This window comes from Moschus berezovskii, chromosome 5 (assembly GCF_049115385.1).
Source record: "Moschus berezovskii isolate FMDL1 chromosome 5, NW_MosBer_1.0, whole genome shotgun sequence".
Taxonomy (NCBI): domain Eukaryota; kingdom Metazoa; phylum Chordata; class Mammalia; order Artiodactyla; family Moschidae; genus Moschus; species Moschus berezovskii.
The window spans coordinates 69,625,713-69,648,060 of NC_142464.1; the positions used below are offsets into that span (position 1 = coordinate 69,625,713).

Here is a 22,348-nt window from a genome sequence, read left to right on the forward strand (position 1 = left end):
CTCACCCACAGGAAAAGTAAATGATTTTTTAAACCAAGTGGGGGTTCAGTTCAGTTCAGTCGCTCAGTCGTGTCCGACTCTCCGCGACCCCATGAATCACAGACACCTCTAAATTTACAAAAAAAAAAAAAAGCAGCTTGTGATCCAGGAAGAGTATAAGGAGCTTCTTTTCCAGGCGTCTTATCTAGGAACATCTAAAGGGTTGAATTTCCTTCTTGGAATAGACATAATTTATATGAAATCAAGTGATCAAGTGGATAAGAAAAAAAAATTATGTCAGGAGCTTTTTTTTTAAATAGAAATCTATAATACGTTTCGTTTTTTTCCCCACTATCTCCCTTTTTCAGAATCTTTACAGCCCACTGTTGGCACAGGCTCTATTTATTCATAATTGACACATTCTTAAAATGCAGCCCAATCAAAAAAAGATGTGCCCTTTAAGGAGAATGCAGGTCAGGGGCAGACCTACCACACAGGCAAACAAAAATTTCCGCCTCCTGGCAAGCCAAGAATGTTTCCATGGATTTAGTTTCACCTTCTTGCCCTTCTCTTCGCTTCCACATACCTCCTCTCCCAATGGTCCCCACCATGGAGCCTGGAAACTGTGAGAGCCCGGGGCCATTTTGCTCTTAATTCCCTTACCTTAGACTTGGTCCAGAAACAATTTCCAGGCTCCCCTGGAGGTACTTTAATCCTGGCCCTAAGAAATGCCAACCCACTGCAGGGAGAGGCACCTGGGCTTTGCAGCCAGGGGCCCTGTTCCCATTAGCCCAAGAGCATGGCTTGTTCTGCTGGGAAGCATAGTTTGGTACAAGTCCTGTTAATATGGTGGAACCTAGACCTCTCTAAGGTCCCTTGATGTATTGTGCTCTACTAAATCGCTTCAGTTATGTCTGAGTCTTTGCAACTCTGTGGACTATAGTCTGCCAGGCTCTTCTGTCCATGGGATTTTCCAAGTGAGAATACTGGAGTGGGTTGCCATGCCCTCCTCCAGGGACTCTTCCCGACCTAGGGATTGAGCCCACATCTCTTTATGTCTCCTGCATTGGCAGGCAGGTTGTTTACCACTAGCGCCACCAGGGTCCCCCACCCCATCCCTCGACATGCACTGCTTCATTTTGGAGGCTGTCCAATCTCTGAATGAGGGAACGTTTTCTGAATGGTGACTCAGCTCATTTTCTACTATTATCAGTCCTCAGCTTGCTTCCTTTTTTGAAATGGCTTAAAGGTATTGCTCATAGTTTTTTATTACTTCTCTTTTGCTGGTGTTGCTTTTTAAAGAAAAAAAAATCTCTAACAACAAAAAAAAGTAAAGTTTCTCTTTTTATTTCACTAACCAGCTTTTGGCCACATTCGGGCTATGGTAGTTAGAACTTCATGGTAGAAACAGAAATAGGAACCTGGGACAGAAGAAGGCAGTTCTGAAGGCCTTGCTCCCACCCTCTCCATGCCGATCAAGTGAGATAAGCAGTTCTCAAATGCTGGAGAAGCCTGCTATTTTCTTACTGGGGTCCCAGAAGAAGACTTTGCCCTATGGCCATCAGTGTGACCTAAACCAAAATCCTGCCCTTTAAAAATTACAGATGGCAAAATTGAAGGAAAGGACCGCCTTTCTCTCCCATAATCTGCCATCTATTTTAGTAGATTACAATAGAGTCCCAGCTGAGAGGGGTTTATGTCTTCCAAGACCTTCACAAAGCCTATAAATTGCCTTGAAAGAGAAACAGGCTGAATTTGATACATTTAGAGTTAAGTTTTTTTTTTTAAACTCTGAAAGGAAGATGGGATGAGTTTGGGTCCCTTTCTGGAAGGGTTGTTTGAGGGCATTATGATCCATGAAGTTTAAAAACCATGGATTAGACTTTTCTACCTAACTCTGCAAATTCCTAAATTTTCCTTACACCACATTAATAAGCAGCATAAAATAGGTGACAAAGTCCCTCCTCTCTTTAGAGGACTGCAGTTTATCTTCCAGGAAGACACAGTTACCACAAGCAACACAGTGCCCTGAATTTGTGGACAGCTCCACGCAGTAGTGTGTCATATCCATGCAAATAGAAGCCTTGGATCAAAGAAAGTCCTACGCAGTCGGATTATTAGAAACAGATTAAAGTACAGTCTTCAGTTTTCACTCTCTTTGGTCAGACTCAAATTGTCCAACATCTAAAGAGAGGGGAGAGGCACTCATACATTCATATTTGAGCCAACTGAAATGAACGTGGGCAGCCATTGCTTTGGGATTGTCTTCTCCTTCCAGAAAGCCGCCTGCTAAGGAACCCCTGGCATCCAGCGATGCTCCTGCTGTGCTTTGTCTGACCATGGAGATAACTATTTTGGATATCACTGATGATGTCTGGAATTAGTTAGTGTCTTGGTGCATGGCTCTTCTTTTTCTTTGTGTTAAGCTGGCTTCAAAAAATGGACTGTCACAGTCTTCTGTTCTTAAAGGGCCCTCCACTTGTTGGGCGCTTTATAACCCACTTGGTCCCAGAGCTAGTCATTTCTTTGAGAGGAAAAAAAAAGAAAAGGAAGATTTTGCTTTGGTTTTTATTTCTGTTTTCATCTTGCTGCTTCAGCTTTCGCTGTAACAAAGATCTATAATAAGCATTGCAGAAAAAGCCCTATGGTCTTACCCAACATTTAATAAGCTCCTGCAGAATATATCAATTATATGAACAGCCTAAAGGTTCTTAAAATTTGCTTTCCAAATTCTTTTGCTTTTAAAAGAGTATATTCAGAGGTATCCTGTCAAAAATAAAGTGAAACCATTGTGAGAATTTCAGGATATAAAGTATACGCTGATTTTTATATTTCGCCCTTAACCTTACCATAAAATACCTTATTTTCTTGATTTCAAGATGCCATCAACATACTACAGATTTACAGTTTTACAGGACATAGGAATAAACCACAACAAACATATGTATCATTTATGCATAGTTGTTGGATGCATCCAAAATTCAGAAAATACGACATGAAACAGTGGTACCTTAGATTAAAGCTGTATATCACTTTTTTAATGGAGAAATTGCCTGTTAATGAAGAAAGCATTTAAGCCAGCCCTACACAAAGAAGCATTTACTGCAATTAAATTTTCACTTCAGGGGACGGCATCCTCCTTCCCCACAAATTCTCTCCAAGTTATACATGTTAATGCTCTTAATTTTATTTTCTAATACATTTATAAATGAGACCAGCTCAGAGCTTCAGATACCTTTTTCAAACCTCTTAGTTTAAACATATCTTGGCCCCAACGTATAAAATTAATTGACTGATTCAGCCATCACTGAAGACAAAGATGGTCACATTTTGGCTTCTGCTTCGAAAGAAGAGCTGAGGCTCCTAGCATGCCCGCTGCTGCCGGCTGAGGGAGGAACAGATTGCAGACCACGTGGCTGCCTTAGCCTGCGGAGGGAAAAGGAGTGTTTTCCATGCGCGGTAGCGCCCTCATGCGGCGGGACGCCCCAAGTGCGCAGAGGTGGGAGGGGTGCTCACCTCTGTCCACTCGTTGTCTGCTCTCTCCACGCGCAGGAGCACGAGTATGTTTGACATGCGGTGTGAGGAGGAGTCCGCGGTGCAGCCGCACAGCAGGGCCCGCCAGGAGCAGCTGCAACTGATAAACAGCCAGCTGCGGGAAGAGGATGACAAATGGCAGGATGTGAGTGCTGGGGCCGAGGCCGTAGGCAGTGGGGAGACTGCGCTGCCCGCTGGGCAAGAGGCCCTTTGGAGCAGAGAATCAGAATCAGATTGGGTGGGAGCCTCGGGCTGGAAAGCCGTGCAGAAGAAGCGGTGGGGGGCGGGGGGCAGAGAAGACTTCAAACAGTGAACACCAACCATGTGGGAATCAAGGAAAGTACCCTTGCTGAAGTTTGGCCAGAAAGCAGAGGGAAGCGGGCGGGAGGCAACTAGCATGGGATGCCAAATCAAGGATGCACTGTGTTCTGAGTTTGATGATGATGATGACAACAATGATAACTGCCAACATTGAAAGCATGCCAGTAACAGGTACTGTTCTGAGTGCCTTGCAGTTAATCGTTCTTGAATCCTCTCAGTAACTCAGTATGCTAGCAAGTGTAGATATTACTGTCCTCAGTCCAACAGAGGAGTCCCAGAGCAGTGAAGTAACTTGTCCAGAGTCACACAGCTAGTGCATAAGAGATCGAGGATGGCACCAGGGCCTAATGGGGGCCTTGGGATTGTCTGTGTGCTGAGCGCAGAGAGCTAGGGCAGGGAAGGAACTTGAAGATCAGTATGAAACAAGGGACAGTGGACTGTTTCATCTCATCCTCACAGAGCACTCCGAGGTAGTCACTGCAGGTTTGACTCTATCCTTAGTCAATTAGTGAACTTTTCCAAAGTCAACAAATTGTGATAATGATTATGTCTATGAGATACCAAGCACTTACTATGTGCCTGGCACCTGACGTGCAATACCTCATTTCACCCTCACAACGAGCTTGCAAGAGTAGGTATCATTATCATTTCTGTTTTGGAGATGAGGAAACTGAGGTACAGAGAGGCTAAGGAACATACTTGAGATTCCAAAGCATGGAAGAGATGGAGCTGGGATTCTTTCCTATAGCCACATGCCCACCTGTCTGACTCCAGAATCCAAACTCTTTCTCATTAGGCTCTAATTGCCCATAGGATTTGTGGTGAGGTTGTCATAAGGATCAGATGACTTAGGACATACGGAACTATTGGTTCTGCAAGATCCCAAAACCAATTTCTTTTCTGCTTTTCTTCCTTCCCTGAGGGAATTTGTGTAGGTCTGTGGTTAATTCCTACCATTCTGTTGTCAGCTAGTCCATTCACAATGCAGAGGTCATAAATGGCAAGAAATGAAGTTTCTTACAATATCCTGTGAGACAATACTTTAACATTTGGCAACTGACATGGAATACAATAGCAAATTTCATGTTACCGTGTTTTACAAAATGTGCTGCCCTGCTCTGGATAATGTAGAATATCTGAAGGTTTCCTGCCTTCGAGATATTCGTATTCCAACCAAACTTACACTGGATTGTGGAGGAATGTCTTAGCCTGGCCCACAGTCAGCACTCACTAAACCCTCAAGTGTAGAAATGGAATTACATGCAAGTCTGAAGAAGAGTGTTCTGTCTCCCTCCCCCTCCCCCATAGGACCTGGCTCGTTGGAAGAGCCGTAGAAGAAGTGCTTCTCAGGACTTAATCAGAAAAGAGGAAGAAAGGAAAAAAATGGAGAAGCTGCTGGCTGGAGAGGATGGGACAAGGGAACGAAGGAAAAGCATAAAAACCTACAGAGAAATCGTCCAAGAAAAGTGGGTTCTTTCTGTTGTTGTTTAATGTACAGTATTATTTAGATGAGCTTTTTTAAAAAAATTGTCAGTCATCACAAAGGTTCTGACACTAATATTATACACCCTGTTTGGTCTCTTCAGCTCTACTTTGGGTCCTACCAAGGTCCTCTTTGCAATTCCTGTGACCGTTGACTCTGTTCTTGCTTCCCCTCCCATGTCTACCCTTTAGAGAGCGGAGAGAGAGAGAGTTGCATGAAGCATACAAGAATGCACGGACCCAGGAGGAGGCAGAGGGTATCCTTCAGCAGTACATCGAGAGATTCACCATCAGTGAAGCTGTTCTTGAACGCTTGGAGATGCCAAAAATCCTGGAAAGAAGCCATTCAACAGAGCCAAACCTATCCTCTTTCCTCAGCGACCCCAACCCTATGAAATACCTGCGGCAACAGTCACTGCCTCCACCCAAGTTCACTGCCACTGTGGAAACCACCATCGCGCGTCCCAGCGTTCTGGATGCCAGCATGTCAGCAGGCAGTGGGTCTCCAAGCAAAACTGTCTCTCCCAAAGCAGTGCCTATGCTGACGCCTAAGCCTTACTCCCAGCCCAAAAACTCTCAAGAGGTTCTGAAGACTTTCAAGGTAGGATGAGTTCTTTAAGGGTAGAACCAAAACTGAACTCCTGGGGGATCACTGAAAAGAAGCATCTTATCTCAGGAAGATGCAGTTGTTTTTATCAAACCAAAGCAAATGCATTAACATGTACAGTTATGAAGTTTATGTGTCTCTGAGATTTGGTTTGTGAATAATTCAGGGATTGATGATTCTTCTCAATTCCTATTTTTAATACTGATGGGCTTGAATGAGATTGGTGGTTGAGTCACCTCCATGAGCAAGGTCTATTTCATAGTTTGATAGGCTGAGCGACTGACTGAACATGCATGCATGCATGATGGTATGATATCTCCATAGCAATGGTAACAGACCCCAATTTAGCAGCACCCTAGGTATCTCCATTTATCTGGGGGTATTGAAAATGCCTCAAAACAAACTTTTAATAACCTTTAGTGTACACAGAGGTATATATAGTTACCTCAGTGTATACCTCTGACATTGTAACTGAAAAGATGCTACCACTGGGGGGATAAAAAGGTAATATAAGAAATACATGGGATATACTTGGTATTCAAATGAGACAGATTTTTTTTTTAATTTTTAGGTGGGAAGAAACTATGTTATTTTGGAGGTGGGGGAGAGGTGCCAATGAATGTGTAAAATAGTGTTCCAGAACCAAAGAACCTATAGCAGCCAAACATCTTTTTTCTTCCTCAAATCCTAGTATCTTTCCTCACATCAGGAGGAAGTACTCATCCTTCGTCCCAAGCGAGGTTGACCACAAAGAAAAATCAGTGTTCCTTGTCCCTGCACACCACATGGGCTCATAATAGAAGAGAGAAGTGGAGTTCATCAGTAGCAGGCGCAGACATGTGGCTTTAAAGAAAGTTTGCTAAGCTAAACTAATTGAGCGCTGTGTGCGTGTATCTTCCTGTTGACTTTCAGAGGGAACCGAGCCATATTTCTAACTTTCTTAGCACCTTTGTTAGCTTAACTCTGAATGTATCTGTAAAATCTGTCTTAGGTCTTGATCACATTAAAGAAAAACGTCCTTTCCATCTCATCTAGGTTGGATTGAGATGTTTATCCCTCCAAGGGCAACCACTGTGTGTTTGTTCGAGACCGGTGTCTGTGCCGAAGCACTCGGCAAGTGTCTGTTGAATAAATATACAAATTTTTCCTGAGAAGATGAGATACTTATCATGCAGACTGGTGCACACACAGATACACATGCAATCACATGTGCTCAGCAGGCTGCCTAAGTACCGTAGCAGCTCTCCTTCACCCGGGGCCCACGACTGTCTGATAGCTTCTCATAAAGGTTGGTTTGATATTGAGGTGGCCCAGAACAGGGAATACGTGCATTTAACTTGGTATCCAAGGAATGTGATCAGTTAGTCTAGATGTCCATTTCCTTTCCTTTATATAAACAGTACAATGTGATCGTTTAAACAGAAGATTTAGGATAGATGACTTCATGGCAAGACCCTGAGAAAACCCAGTTCCTTCCATTGTGTCAAGACAGTGTGGAGGCTTCAGGGGAGGTAGAATGAGGGCCTTGGATAGAGATCCTTTTAGAGATGGAGCTCGCCAGTGAGCCCACAACTCATCATAGGTCCTGGTGCCTGTTCACAGCCCCACCATCGAATGGGTGAGCTTACTCTTGGTCAAAGGTAGAATGTAAATGGACAGTTGCTACCAGACAACACCAGAACTGGAGCTAAGGGGTGTGTGTGTGTGTGTGTGTGTGTGTGTGTGTGTGTGTATTTTCTTGTGGGGAGAAGGTGGGCATGGGAGGCAGAGAATACAGGCTCAATTTCTTAGTATAACAGATTTAAGAGTAAAAGAAGAGTAAGTGTGAATAAAATGAAGTAGCAGTAAAATGGTTTAAGGCAGTGTTTTCAAACTGAGAATTGCCACCTATTGCTAGGTTATGAATTCGATTTAGTGGTTTGGAATCAGCATTCTTTTTTAAAAAAACATTATTAGATATATTAATAGATATAATTAGATATCCGTTCCATTCCGTTCCGTTCAGTCGCTCAGTCGTGTCCGACTCTTTGCGACCCTGTGGACTGTAGCCTACCAGGCTTCTCCGTCCATGGGATTCTCCAGGCAAGAATACTGGAGTGGGTTACCATTTCCTTCTCCAGGGGATCTTCCCGACCCAGGGATCGAACCCGGGTCTCCCGCATTGGAGGCAGACGCTTTAACCTCTGAGCCACCAGGGAAGCCCATAATTAGATATGTTAATATATATTATTTATATAATAATAAACATTATGTATATTATAAAATATATGTATTAGAATATAATCTTTAAAAACAGTATAGTGCATCACATTTTAAAAAGTAAATGTTAATTGTTAAACTCCATTTCAGTTATCTTTATGTGTGTGTGCTCAGTTGTGATTTAAATTTTATGGATCACAGACGATAGACAAAACACTGACTTAAGGTGAATAATCTATAACTAGTATCTGCCCTTCTATTATTCTTTTTAAAAGATTTTAGAAGATTTAGTAATAAGAATAGCTAGCATTTATATACATAAATATGCCAGATACTGTTCTAAATTCTGTGCATATATTAATACATAAATGATACCATAACAGCATCATTAAGGAGATACTATTATCATAGAAAGGAAGAAACTGAGGTTGAAGATTACATGGCTGTTAAGTGGTGAAGCCAGAACTCAGGTTGTCTCACTGCAGGGCTTTCTCTCATGACTGCTCTATATACTGTCAGACTTGAAAGAGATTTCCGGGTACCTTCAATAAGTCAGACTAACCACCTTCACTCCTTTCTTGCTCCCACCACCATCCCTAGACATGGGAGCAAAACAAAAATATTTTAATGTGCATGGCCTCTTTTTCTTGAAAAAAAAAAAAAACTGAGATGGTCAAATTAACTAGAAATAGGAATTTACTGTGAGGCTCCCCAGGTAGCTCTGGATAAGGAATCTGCCTGCAGTGCAGGAGACGAGGATTCGCTCCCTGGGTTGGAAGATCCCCTGGAGGAGGGCATGGCAACCCACTCCAGTATTCTTGCCTGGAGAATCCCATGGGCAGAGGAGCCTGGTGGGCTACAGTCCACGGGGTTGCAAAGAGTCAGACAGACTGAAGTGACTGAGCATACACACAGGCAGGCACACAGGAATTTACTGTAACATAGTAACACACCACCCTGCCCTCCATGATTGCTTCCAAAAATATTTGTTGCCCTCAACCATAACAGAATAACCTGTGAAATATTCCTGATCTAAGATGAGCTCCACCTAATTTATATATTTATTAGGGAAAAAAAAATCTCCAAATTGTGAAATAGCAGTCACAGAACTTAACATGAAAAATTACTGGAACCCAAATATGTGACATGTATTTATACCTAAGATCCCTTGATTTTCTATACTACAAAATAAAAGCAGACCCCCATTAAGTTGAGCATGAAATGTAATCTAACATGAAGTGATCTGAACAGGTAGACCACCTTTTAAAGAAGCCCTCAAAGATGGCATTTAAAGGAGCCCTGCTTTCTAGACTGATGGAAGCATACAAGAGAACTTATTCTTTGTTGGACTGTGATTGTTAAAATGCCAATGATTTAAGATGATTCTGAACATGTTATTTTGTTATAATCTTTCACTGGGGAATAGCATGTTCTTGTTCATTCTGGTTTTTACAGGTAGATGGGAAGGTCACCATGAATGGAGAGACGACTCATGGTGATGAGGAGGAGAAGGAAAGAGAGTGTCCCTCGGTGGCACTTGCCCCCTCGTTGACCAAATCCCAGATGTTTGAAGGTGTGGCCAGAGTGCATGGGTCCCCTGTGGAGCTGAAACAGGACAGCAACAGCATCGAGATCAACATAAAGAAGCCAAGTTCTCTTCCCCAAGAGCTGACAGTAAGAAGCAAACTTCTTTTTTTCCTCTTTTTGAAATAATTTATTTTTTAAAAAATAAGTAGGTCCTGATCATGATCATTTCTTTCTAGGTGAGTGTATTCATTTGCTAGGGCTGCCATAATGAAGTATCACAAACTAAGTGGCCTGCACAACACACAGTACTACTGGTTGTATCATAGTCCTGCTGGCTGAAAGTCCAAAGTCAAGGTGTTGTCAAGGTTGCTTCCTTCTGGTGTCTGTGAGGGAGAATCTGATCCTGGCGTCTGGTGGCCTGCTGGCAGTCTCTGCCATTCTTTGCCCTGTAGGTGTACCACCCCGATTTCTGCCTTCGTGTTCACATGACACTCTCCCTGTATGTTGTCTGTCCAGATCTCCCCCTTTTTATAGGGACACAGGTCATACTGATTTAGGGCTCCCCTCCAGTATGATTCAAGTGGTAAAGAATCCGCCTGCTAATGCAGGAGATGCAGGTTCGATCCCTGGGTCAGGAAGATTCCCTGGGGAAGGAAATAGTAACCCACTCCAGTATTCTTGCCTGGGAAATCCCATGGACAGAGGAGCCTGGTGGGCTACAGTCCACATGGTCGCAAAGAGTCAGACACGACTGAGCAGGCACATGCCATGCCACTTCAGTATGACCTCATCTTAATTTAACTACATCTACAAAACTCCTACATCCAAGAAGGTCACATTCTGAGATACTGGAGGTGAGGGCTTCCACGTATAAATTTGAGGAAAGACACAGATCAGCCCCTGGGCTTCCATGGTGGCTCAGACAGTAAAAAATCAACCTGCTAATGCAGGAGATGTGGGTTCAATCCCTGGGTTGGGAAGATTCCCTGGAGAAGGGAATGGCAACCCACTCCAGTATTCTTGCCTGGAGAATTCCATGGACAGAGGAGCCTGGCGGACTACAGTCCATGGGGTCAGAAAGAGTCAGACATGACTGAGCAACTAACAGTTACACCGTAGCAGAGGAGGACAGCAGAAGGTGTCATATATTATGAGTGAAAAACTTTGTCTTGTCCCTCTGTGATTGGTGTCTAGAGTTATAGAAAAAGAAACAAATCTCTAAGGACTGTCCTAGCAGTCCATGGTTAAGACTCCGTGCTTGTAATGCAGAGGGCACAGTTTCCATCCCTGGTCAGGTAACTAGGATCCCACATGCTTGCCACACAGTGCGGCCATGAAACAAGAAAAGGAAATATCTGAAATACCTTCTTTCCTGTTTATTCAATCTCATCAGACTTGCTAAAGTAATTTGAAAATTACTGGTGCCATCAGAATGTGGCTTTCCATCCTTGACAATATGCATAAAAGAGTCTTTTTTACTAGCTTTTTAAAAACCTCATTAAAAATCAAGTTAATTTTTTCTTGGTTTAGCCCCTGAAATCCAGAGTAATTGTAATTACTAACAAATGGTTGAGCTGAGAAATGTAGGGTAATTCAAGAATAGCAGATGAGAGAACTCAAAATAACATTAGATTTGCCTCTTTGGAGTATAAAACATCAAGAAGATTACGCTTTTCTGCTGAGTTCTCTCACCAGGGTTCATGCTGGTTTTGCTGATCAAACAGAAACTGTCACTACCATGGATGCAGCCTGGCTTTTGGGATAGAATCTGGACTCTGTTCAACCTCAATTTGTCCTCACCAGAGGCTGGTTTCTGAGATTTTAATATATAGTGTTTGGGTTGGAATTATTAAGGTGAGGAGTGGCAAGGGCGGGGAGCGGTGGGCAACTGTCAAAATTTCTTCCCCTAGCACCTGGAAAGGTTTGGTTCAGAGGGAAACTTGTCTTCCAGCTTCAGGGCTAAATTAAATGACCCAGCTAGCTAAACCCACCCGGAGGACTAGATATTATTTTTCTTATCTCCAGGATTTGTCTTTTGAAGAATAAAATATGTTTTCTCAGAGGAGTTGAGAGGATGTAATTCTTCCCTGCAGTGCTCAAGCCCTAGAAAGAGATTCAAATTGGAATAGACCAAAATAACTTCCTCACCATGGCAACATGTTTGCTGGTCTCTAGGAGCAAGGTTTTGTGATCAGGGTGGAGGCCGAATCCCTCCACCTGGAATTTATTTTCACCTTTCATTTGCATAAATGTGACCACCTCTGAAGAGTTCTTACAAGTTATTGTGGGAGGGAATGTTGAGTTTTGCAAGGAGTGTGGGAACTTTGCTGGCTGAATATAACATAAACTTACGCTCTTAAATTTAAATGAGAAGTTCCCCCAGATTAGACATTACAGTGGTGGGATTGCTTTTCTGGGGCAGTTAGTAATTCTGTTCTTGTTTCTCTTTTGTCGCACTTTTAATGGAAACCCTAAAAGTTCTCAGTCACTCAGTTGTGTCTGACTCTTTTGTGACCCCATGGACTGTACCCTGCTAGGCTCCTCTGTCCGTGGGATTTCTCAGGCAAGAATACTGGAGTGGATTTCTGTTTCCTTCTCTGAGAGAGCTTCCTGCACCAGAGATTAAACCCACGTCTCCTGCATCGGCAGGTGGATTCTATACCACTGAGCCACTTGGGAAGCCTGTTTTCTAAGTTCCCTTCATAAATGCCCTTCCATGACTCATTCTGGCCCCTGTATCTGTCAGGCCACAGGCCCTTTGCACGTGCTGTTGAACAGCTCTCTGATCCTGTTCTTTGGAGAAGCAACAGTGTAGGAGCCACAGTGATCCCATAACAGAGGCACACAGGGCTTAGTCAGGCACAGTAGATTAATTATATGAACAAATCCCAAGGTTCTACAATCAGGCAGGTGTACATTTTCTAACTTTACACTTCTGCCCTCTGACCATTTTGTTGTCAATTTGACAGGTCACCCTGCCCTTGACTGGATAGATTTTTTTCCCAACAGAAGGTAAAGGAGAAATTGAAGAAACCAGATAGTATAAGGCCTAAACTTCCTACACCAACTAATCTCTCTTGTTCAGAGCTTCTAACCCTTTGGGGAAGAAAGCTTTACACATCCTGTATGGAATCATAAACAGAAGAGAGGGGAGTTTTGTTTGTTGGTTTTGGGGTTTTACTAAACCTCCCTCAAAAAATTACTCGTTCTCAGTAATTACTTATTTTCTTATTTTTACAATGAGTAACATAAAAGGAAGCCACTCCAATACTCTTGCCTAGAAAACCCCATGGATGGAGGAGCCTGGTAGGCTGCAGTCCGTGGGGTCGCTAAGGGTTGGACACGACTGAGCGACTTCACTTTCACTTTTCACTTTCACACATTGGAGAAGGAAATGGCAACCCACTCCAGTGTTCTTGCCTGGAGAATCCCAGGGACAGGGGAGCCTGGTGGGCTTCCGTCTATGGGGTCACACAGAGTCGGACACGACTGAAGTGACTTAGCAGCAGCAGCAGCAGCAACATAAAAGGAAAATAGCCTATTCCCGCTTCAGTTCAGTTCAGTCGCTCAGTCGTGTCCGACTCTTTGCGACCCCATGAATCACAGCACACCAGGCCTCCCTGTCCATCACCAACTCCCGCAATTCACTCAAACTCATGTCCATCGAGTCAGTGATGCCATCCAGCCACCTCATTCTCTGTCGTCACCTTCTCCTCCCACCCCCAATCCCTCCCAGCATCAGAGTCTTTTCCAGTGAGTCAACTCATCGCATGAGGTAGCCAAAGTATTGGAGTTTCAGCTTTAGCATCAGTCCTTCCAATGAACACCCAGGATTGATCTCCTTTAGAATGGACTGGTTGGATCTCCTTGCAGTCCAAGGGACTCTCAAGAGTCTTCTCCAGCACCACAGTTCAAAAGCATCAATTCTTCGGCGATCAGCTTTCTTCACAGCCCAACTCTCACATCCATACATGACCACAGGAAAAACCATAGCCTTGACTAGACGGACCTTTGTTGGCAAAGTAATGTCTCTGCTTTTTAATATACTATCTGGGTGGGTCATAGCTTCCTTCCAAGGAGTAAGCGTCTTTTAATTTCATGGCTGCAATCAGCATACTGCCAGGCATTTTCCACTTTAACAGTAGTTATCCTGCTTCACTTGCTAATGGCAAAGAGAAGATGGATTGAACAACGGTCACAATTGGTTACATTGTCTCAAAAGTATCTTGTTTCAAGAGAGGCAAAATTAGATGATCTGAAAGAAATTGTGTTATTTCAGGAGTTTATACAGTATAACCAGGAAAGTACCCAACAAAATGTGGCCTTGTGGACTTTTTTCTGGAAACCCTCCTGACCCTGGGAAGCCTCAGGATGAAGGTCTCAACTCATGGAAGAGCCTGAGAGCCTCTTATTCAGGAAAAAAACTGCCTAGTTAGGAGTGAGCTCTAGTTCGTTAAACCATAGTTTTCCAAAGAGGTTAGAGCATTTATTTACCTTGTTTCCTGGTGGCTCAGTCAGTAAAGATTCTGTCTGCAGTGCATAAGACCAGAGTTTGATTGATTCCCCTGGAGAAGGAAATGATAACCCACTGCAGTATTCTTGCCTGGAAAATCCCATGGACAGAGGAGCCTGGAGGGCTACAGTCCATGGGGTCGCAACAGTCGGACACAACTGAGTGCTAAACCACCGCCTAGTACTTTAGCTCTTGAATTCGCTATGACAGGGGTATTACATTATTTTCTGGGTAGATAACTCCATGTATGTACCTGTTAGGCTACAAGCCAAGCTGTTAGCTGCCCTACATGAAATTTTGGCTAAAACACACTTCATACTCGCTTATAATTTATGACACATAAAGTTTTCCATTCAGCATATGTTATCCTAAGAGGTATTTTGAAAGAATCTCTTCCCCAGTAAACCTACTCCTCATTTTCCTTCCTTCTCCATATTCCAAGAAAAGCTTGACTGTGCTTCAACCAGCATGTTCCCACTGAGATGGTAGAATTCATTGGTCATGACAAAAATATGGTGACCAGCTTTTAAAACAGGGGGCTGCACTTCACAGCCTTCCAAGGCTTTTTACCAGCTTGGACTTGATTTGCTGTTTCTAATTCATTTGCCCTGCTCCGTGGGGCTGTCAAAGGAATAGTGTTCTTCCTTTTAAATAGTGTCTTTCTTCCCAAAACTGCATTCCCCACAGATACACTCTTTACAGAGGAGTAGCCTCCCCCACCACTAAAATGTCACAGTTCCTTCAGGGTGAGCTGGAACCGTTCAAAGGGCATAGCAGTAGTAGGCAGGAGCATTAATTCAGGCCAGGAGGCCAAGCAGCGGAGAAGGGTGGCCACTGGGCTCCAGTGGGTGACAGGGCATAAGTCTGCCTCTTGGGTCAGCATGGCCACCTTTGTATATGATGTCATCTCTTCTGTTTCCTTCTACCTCATCTCTCTTGTTTGAAACTCTTAGGACCATGGACTCTTACTTTAGAAATAGACCCTAAATTAAGTTTGGCTTGTTATTAATTTTTAAATACTCTGGTTATATCAATTGATGCCAACAAACTCCAGATCACGTTCAGTTGAATCACCTTTAAGGTCAAGAAGTTGTGATAAGCCATTGTCATGCCAAGGACTGCCTGTTACCTGGTAAGCATGAATGAGTGAATGACCTGCTTTGTGCCCAACTTTTTAAAAAATACTTTAATTTATTTATCTATTTTTGGATCTCCTGGGTCTTTGCTGTTGCTCAGGCTTTCTCTAGTTGCAGAGAGCTGGGGCTGCTCTCTAGTTGCGGTATACAGGCTTCTCATCGTGGTGGCTTCTCTTGTGGTGGCTTCTGGGTCTAGGTCCTGTGGGCTTCGGTAACTGTAGCAGGTGGGATCAGTCATTGTGGCTCCCAGGCTCTAGAGTGTAGGGTCGGTAGTTGTGGTCCACAGGCTTAATTGCTCTGCAGCATGTGGGGTCTTCCCAGATCAGAGATTGAACCCGTGTCTCCTGCATTGGCAGGCAGATTCTTTACCACTGAGCCACCAGGGACACCCCTATGCCCAACCTTTGAAATAGAAAAAGAAACTCATAAACTCACCATGGAAGCAATTAACATAAAGCAACTGGGAAAGTATAGAAGATAATATTTAATGAAGTGCTAGATGATAGGGATACAGCAGCAACAATAGGGAGAGAAAACTAGAGGGATATAAGATGGCAGAGAAGAAGTAAGATCATCATCGGTCAGGGTTAGTCTAGCTGGGAAGGTTTCATATGAGACTTTGATTTTGAAATTGGTGGGATTTGCATTGGAGTTGATTGGAGAAGGAAATGGCAACGCACTCCAGTGTTCTTGCCTGGAGAATCCCAGGGACGGGGGAGCCTGGTGGGCTGCTGTCTTTGGGGTCGCACAGAGTCGGACACAACTGAAGTGACTTAGCAGCAGCAGCATTGGAGTAGAGGAGGGAAACAAGCTGTCCTCCGTATTGGGACTAGCAGAAGCAAAGGCATGGACAGACAGCATGTTCCTCCATAAGAGGACCACAGAGGGATCACAGGGCGAAGAGCTGATGAGAGTGACTAGGGACTGTGCATGCAACCAGAGAGGCTGGGGCTCCCAAGGCCCCTCCCGGTTATCCCTGAGATATTTCCCAATGGAAATCTGACTCTCACCTTATTTTTTGAATTTAAAAACACTGACTTCTCTAAGAAAATCATATCAGAGCATGAATACTAGACTCTTAGAATCCAGGACTGGAAAAGAATTTGGAAGATTTTCTAATCTAAGGTCTTAAAGAGAAATGTCTCAAAAGATGTTCTATGTCTCCCTTAAAGATAGTTCAGTGTTTTCTTGATCCATTGTGAATTATAATTGATTCTCTTCCTGCCTTGATGGTGCCAAAAATGACCCTTTCTTAAAATACCTTAAATACCTTTTGCACCCCTCAAATCCCACCTGAACCTCAGTTTATATTTAAAATAAGGATGGTAATAGTATAGGCATCCGATGGTTGTCATGAGAATTCATGTGTATAGGGCACTTACCATGATGCCACAGTGACTCACAGAGGTGTCCTTGAGTTAGTTTTAACATTGTCATTCAACAAACAGCAGAAAGAAAGTTACCATATATTTTCCATAAGCCTGGAAGGGTGATAGGTACAAAGTTTTTCAGGTTAAAGTCAAGTCATTAAAATCACCATCTTAAACAGATATGAATTTCAAACACATGAGGCGAGTTCCTTGTCGGCTTCCAACTCAGCCCGCCAGTAGCTTCAGCTGTAATTCTCTAGGATACTTGCAGACCTGAACTGCTTTTTCCAAAAGACGATTGCCCTGGCAGGTGTTCACTGGCTTCTTCCTGCAGTTCTTTTTTGTTTCTCCTGTTATTCACTGTTTCCCAAGTCTGGCTTCCTCTGCCGCCAAGACTCCCAGGACTCCCACCATGTCAGCACCCTCTTGACAGCTCATCCCAACCAACGTCCTGCACACCCTCCCCGCAGGCGGGCACCCTCCTACCAGATTCGTGGCAGTTCTGCCTCATGGGCCAACTGCCAGGCTCAGCTCTCAGGTATCTAAACGACTTCATCTGGGTTTCTCAAACTAAGAAAGAAGATAGATCTGTTATTTCCACCGTGACAAAGCTCTTGGCCTTCTTCTGGAAAATTCAGTACTTTACTACTGTTTTCTGATCCAGGAAAACAATCAGATCTTTCTTGAAACATTTCATTTTGCAGTGAGAGCAGGGTGAAGGCATTTGAGTAGGTGCTGTTTTCCTTAAACTGTGACCAACTGCAGATTCCTTATAGATGTCAAATGTCACAAACATTTCTCCAGAAGCTGTTTTTCTCCATCTCGAAGTAGTTGCAAGAGCATTAGATTTAATGCTCATTTTAAGTCTTTAAAGTTATTAGGGTATAGAAGTGTTTCCAGGCTTCAAGAAAGTATACATTAGGGACAATTAAAAAATCAAACCTAGCCCATCTGACCTGGATAATTTTTGGTCTGGAATGTTTAAAGCAAAAAGAAAAAGTTTAACGAACGGAAAGGCTGATTCTCCATGTAGATCTTCTTTCGTCCAGTGAAAATAGATCTTTCGTAACATAAAAGCGAAAGGGGAAAACACATGCATGGCATATGTGGCACCTGGGTCCTGGTGCCAAGACATAAATAAACTGATTTTCCAGGCTTGCGTCCAGATAAATTATTCAAGACTGGAGCCGGAAAATCCATCAGTCACTGAATAGTAGCTCAGGGAGGGACCACCTTGATCATCACATTTTCTGACACATAGAGGATACATGGTTGTTCCAAGCTCTGATACCTCTTCTGTCCTAGAAGGAGGACCTCTCAAGCCCTGGGTCTCAGGACCATCCTTCCTCCCCTGCTTTGTATTTCCAGTTCATTCCACAGAGCCGCTTTCTGGGCTGGTCCCCCAATAAGCTTCTTGTTAAAACAAGCAGTCCGATGTCAGGTAAATCTGTGGCCAGGCCGTGTCCCTCTCAAGCCAGGAAACTGCCACCTCCCACCCGTGGCCGCAGGGCTCTGTCTGACACAGGAGCCAACTTGGATGGTGTTCTCAGTCAAGGGGAAGCCAACTCCTGGTGTAGGCTCCTGTAACCTTTCTGTGCTCTCATTCATTCGTGTCCAGGGAATCTGTTTTTATTTACTTGTTTTCATCCTTGAGACAGTTTTACCGATTGGAGAAGCAAAGGCTTCTCCTCTGTTCAGCTGGAACCAAAGGAAAGTGTGGGTCGTAAAACACAGTTTCCAAGGCGGGTGTGTTTCAGGCAAGTCTGAGTCTATCAGCACTGGTTAAAAATGTCAATTTTGAACTCATTTCCTTTGAAATAATGATGTGAGTACAACATTAACAAGCCTTCAGGATGGAGTATCCTGGCAGGAGTTAAACTGGCTTTGGGGATCACCCTTGAGTGCATAGGTCTTCCATGGTGGCTTAGGCCATAAAGAATCTGCCTATAAGGTAAGAGACCCGGATTCGATCCCAGGGTCAGGAAGATCCTCTGGAGAAGGAAATGGCAATCCACTCCAGAATTCTTGCCTGGAGAATTCCATGGACAGAGGAGCCTGGCGAGCTATAGTCCATGTGTTCACAAAGAATCAGACACGACTGAAAGACTAACCCATCTTGAATACCTATAGTCTGTCTACATGTATATATATATATAATATATATATTACAGAATTTGAAAAATTATAAAGAAAATATAAACTACCTATTACTCCAGCCACTCAGAAATTCAGATTCTTTAAAAATATGTTCTTTTCCTCTTTTTCTCAGTGTATATAAAAGTATTTTGTGGGGCTCATAATTCAAAATGTGCTGCAATTTGCTTTTTATCTTAATTTATCCTGAATATTTTGCTAGTAATAGCCTGATTTTTATGACTAATATGCATTAAGCCAAGCTTGAGAGTATAAATCCCATAAATAATGCATCTAACATGTGCCCCCCTGACATGGATTGCATGTCTGCTCTGTGCCAGATACTGTGCTGGGCCCTGCCCCCCTCAGAACCTGGACTGAATGAAAACCCTGAGACGTGGTGATGGCTGGGAGTGGTTCAGTCTCAAGCCACCCTGGGAAGGGGAGAGTTGGCTAACATGCCCCCCTTTTCTGAGAGGTTCCAGAGAGTTCTCATCTCTTGCACAATAAATGGGTGAGAGGCAGAATGAAAGGAACGAGGTGGAATGGATGAGAAGGAAAAGATGTGGAAAAGGCAGTTTGAATCGTTTCAGCAATTAACTTGAGACTCTCAGGTTCTGGATTGCTTCTTATGGGTCAAAACCTGTTAATGTGCGTGCTAAGTCACTTCAGTTATGTCTGACTCTGTGCGACCCTGTGGACTGTAGCCCGCCAGGCTCCTCTGTCCATGGGATTCTCCAGGCAAGAGTACTGGAGTGGGTTGCCATGCCCTCCTCCAGGTGATCTTCCCAACCTAGGGATTGAACACACTAAATACCTGGGGACAACCTGGACGTGGGTGTGACTCCAAGTCCAGATGTTGGAAAATCGAGGTGACCAGCACAGGGCGGGGTTCCCACCTCCCCTGCCTACTAGCTGAGTCACTCCAGGTAAGTCACTTTGCCTCCTGGGCCTTAGCTTCCTCCCCTGTATAAAGGGAATCATAGATACCTCTATAAGCTTGCTCTGAGGACCAAAGAAGATAATCCATGTCAAGTGCTGACACATGGAAAATCCAGTAAATATTGACTGTGGCTACAGTGACAACAGTGTGGAATTGTTAAAGCACCATTTTAAGGGAAGATAAATTGGGTTATCTGAGAGTTCAGTATTTGAGTGTTAAGCCACGTAGAATTGCAACCAGAAATGTGTGTCCTTTTTTATATATTTATTTATTCATTGGGCTGCACAGGGTCTTAGTTGTAGCATGCAGGATCTTCAATCTTCATTGCAGCATGCGAACTCTTATTTGCAGCATGTGGGTGGGATCTAGTTCCCTGACTAGGGGTTGAACCTGGGCCCCCTGCATTGGGAGTGCAGAGTCTTAGCCACTGGATCACCAGGGAATTCCCACATAAGCATTCTTGAAAGTCAGAGTTCTGCGTTAGTCATGCATAAGTAAAATGTTACTGGGGTAAGGTGTGCTAGTAAAATAACCCTTAGTGAAGAAGTGCTTGAGGACTTTATCTCCTTTGCATCATAGCATCACAAATTGTATCTAAAGGTCTTCATGGCTTATCTTATTTCATTGATTCCAAGGGGCGTATTTGCCACATTTGAGCATCTCTAAGTCAGGATATGTCTTATTGATGTAAGATACATCTAATTTTTAGATTCCACATATAACTGACATCATGCAATATTTGTCTTTCTGTGCCTGGCTTATTTCATTCAGCATCATGTTCCCCAGGTTCACCCATATTGTCACAAATGGCAGGATTTCTTCTTTTTTAAGGCTCAATAATGTCCCACTATATATGTGTGTATAATATTAATATTTGTGTATATATACAAACTATATGTGTGTATAATATTCATATTTATATATCTGAATATATGGATAATATATATACCCTCATGTTTTATCTATTCATCCATCCACACTCAGATTGTTTCTATATCTTGATTATTGTCAATAATGCTGCAGTGAAACGGGAATAAGATATATCTTCGAGACACTGATTTCATTTCCTTTGAGTACCTTTACTTTACCCGGAAGTGAAATTGCTGAATCATAGGATCGCTCTATTTTTAATTTTGGAACCCCCCAATGTTTTACATAATGGCTGTACCAATGCACACGCCCACCATCAGTGTACAGTGGTTCCCTTTACTGCACACTCTCAACAACACTTTTCATCTTTTGACTTTCTTGATAGTAATGATCCCTAATAGGTGTGAGGTGATGTCTTACTGCGGTTTGGACTTAATGATTAGTGAAGCTGAGCATCTTTTCATATACCTGACTTCAGTTGGCCATTTGTATATCTTTGGAAAACTGTCATTCAGGTCCTTTCCCTATTTTTTAAATTGGGTTATGTTATTGCGGGGCGGGGGGAGATGCTGTTGAGTTGTTAGAGTTCCTTATATATTTTGGATATCAATCCCCTACTGGATGTAAGATTAATAAATATTTTCTTCCACTCTATAGACTGACCTTTCGTTTTGTTCTTTGCTGTGCAGAAACTTTTTAGTTTGATGTAGTCCCACTTTTTATTTTTGCTTTTATTGCCTGAGTTTTGGTGTCAAATCTAAAAAATCGTTGCCAACACCAGTTCCAGGGAGGTTTCCCCCTGTTTTCTTCTAGGAGTTTTATGGCTTTAATTTTAAGCCTTTAATCCATTTAGACATTGATTTTGGTGTATGGTGTAAAATTTCGTTCTTTGGCATGTCAATATCCAGTGTTTCCAACACCATTTATTGAAAAGACTGTCCTTTACCCATTTTGTTTTCTTGGTGTCTCTGTCAAAAATGAGTTGACTATAAAAGTGTGGGTTGATTTCTGGGTTCTCTGTTCTATTCCATTGATTTATGTGTCTGCTTTTATGCCAGTACCAAACTGTTTTGATTGATGTAGCTTGGTAATATAGTTTGAAATCAGGATGTATGATGCTTCCAGCTTTCTTCTTCTTATTCAAGATTGCTTTAGCTATTTTGGGTCCTTCGTATTTCCATATGAATTTTATAGTAGTTTTTTTCTATTTCTGTGAAAAATACAGAAATTCAAAATTCTGTTAGAATTTTGATAGTGATTGCATTAAATCTGTAGATTGCTTTGGATAATGTGGCTATTTTAACAATATTATTTCTTCCAATTGATGAATAAAAGAAATTTTTCCATTTATTTGTGTCTTCAACTTCTTTCATCAATGTTTTATCATTTTCTGCACATATATCTTTTACCTTGTGGTTAAATTTATTCCTAAGTACTTTATTAGTTTTGATGCTATTGTAAATAGGATTTTTCTAATTTAATGTTTGTATAGTTCTATATTCGGAGAAGGCAATGGCAAGCCACTCCAGTACTATTGCCTAGAAAATCCCATGGATGGAGGAGCCTGGTTGGCTGTAGTCTGTGGGGTCGCTAAGGGTCGGACACGACTGAGCGACTTCACTTTCACTTTTCACTTTCACACATTGGAGAAGGAAATGGCAACCCACTCCAGTGTTCTTGCCTGGAGAATCCCAGGGATGGGGGAGCCTGGTGGGCTTCCGTCTATGGGGTCGC

At 42.9% G+C, this 22,348-nt stretch overlaps 1 protein-coding gene across 23 annotated transcripts in view; it reads left to right on the forward strand.

The window, feature by feature from the left end:
• The window catches only part of LIMCH1 (LIM and calponin homology domains 1), a 367,162-nt gene that overhangs the window by 306,875 nt on the left and 37,939 nt on the right, over positions 1–22,348 (forward strand). For all 23 annotated transcript variants that reach the window (XM_055435132.2, XM_055435131.2, XM_055435134.2 and 20 more), the window contains 4 exons: positions 3,532–3,658; positions 5,143–5,300; positions 5,509–5,917; positions 9,578–9,796. In XM_055435132.2, coding sequence (XP_055291107.2) covers positions 3,532–3,658; positions 5,143–5,300; positions 5,509–5,917; positions 9,578–9,796 — 913 coding nt within the window. The remainder of the gene's footprint in view (positions 1–3,531; positions 3,659–5,142; positions 5,301–5,508; positions 5,918–9,577; positions 9,797–22,348) is intronic.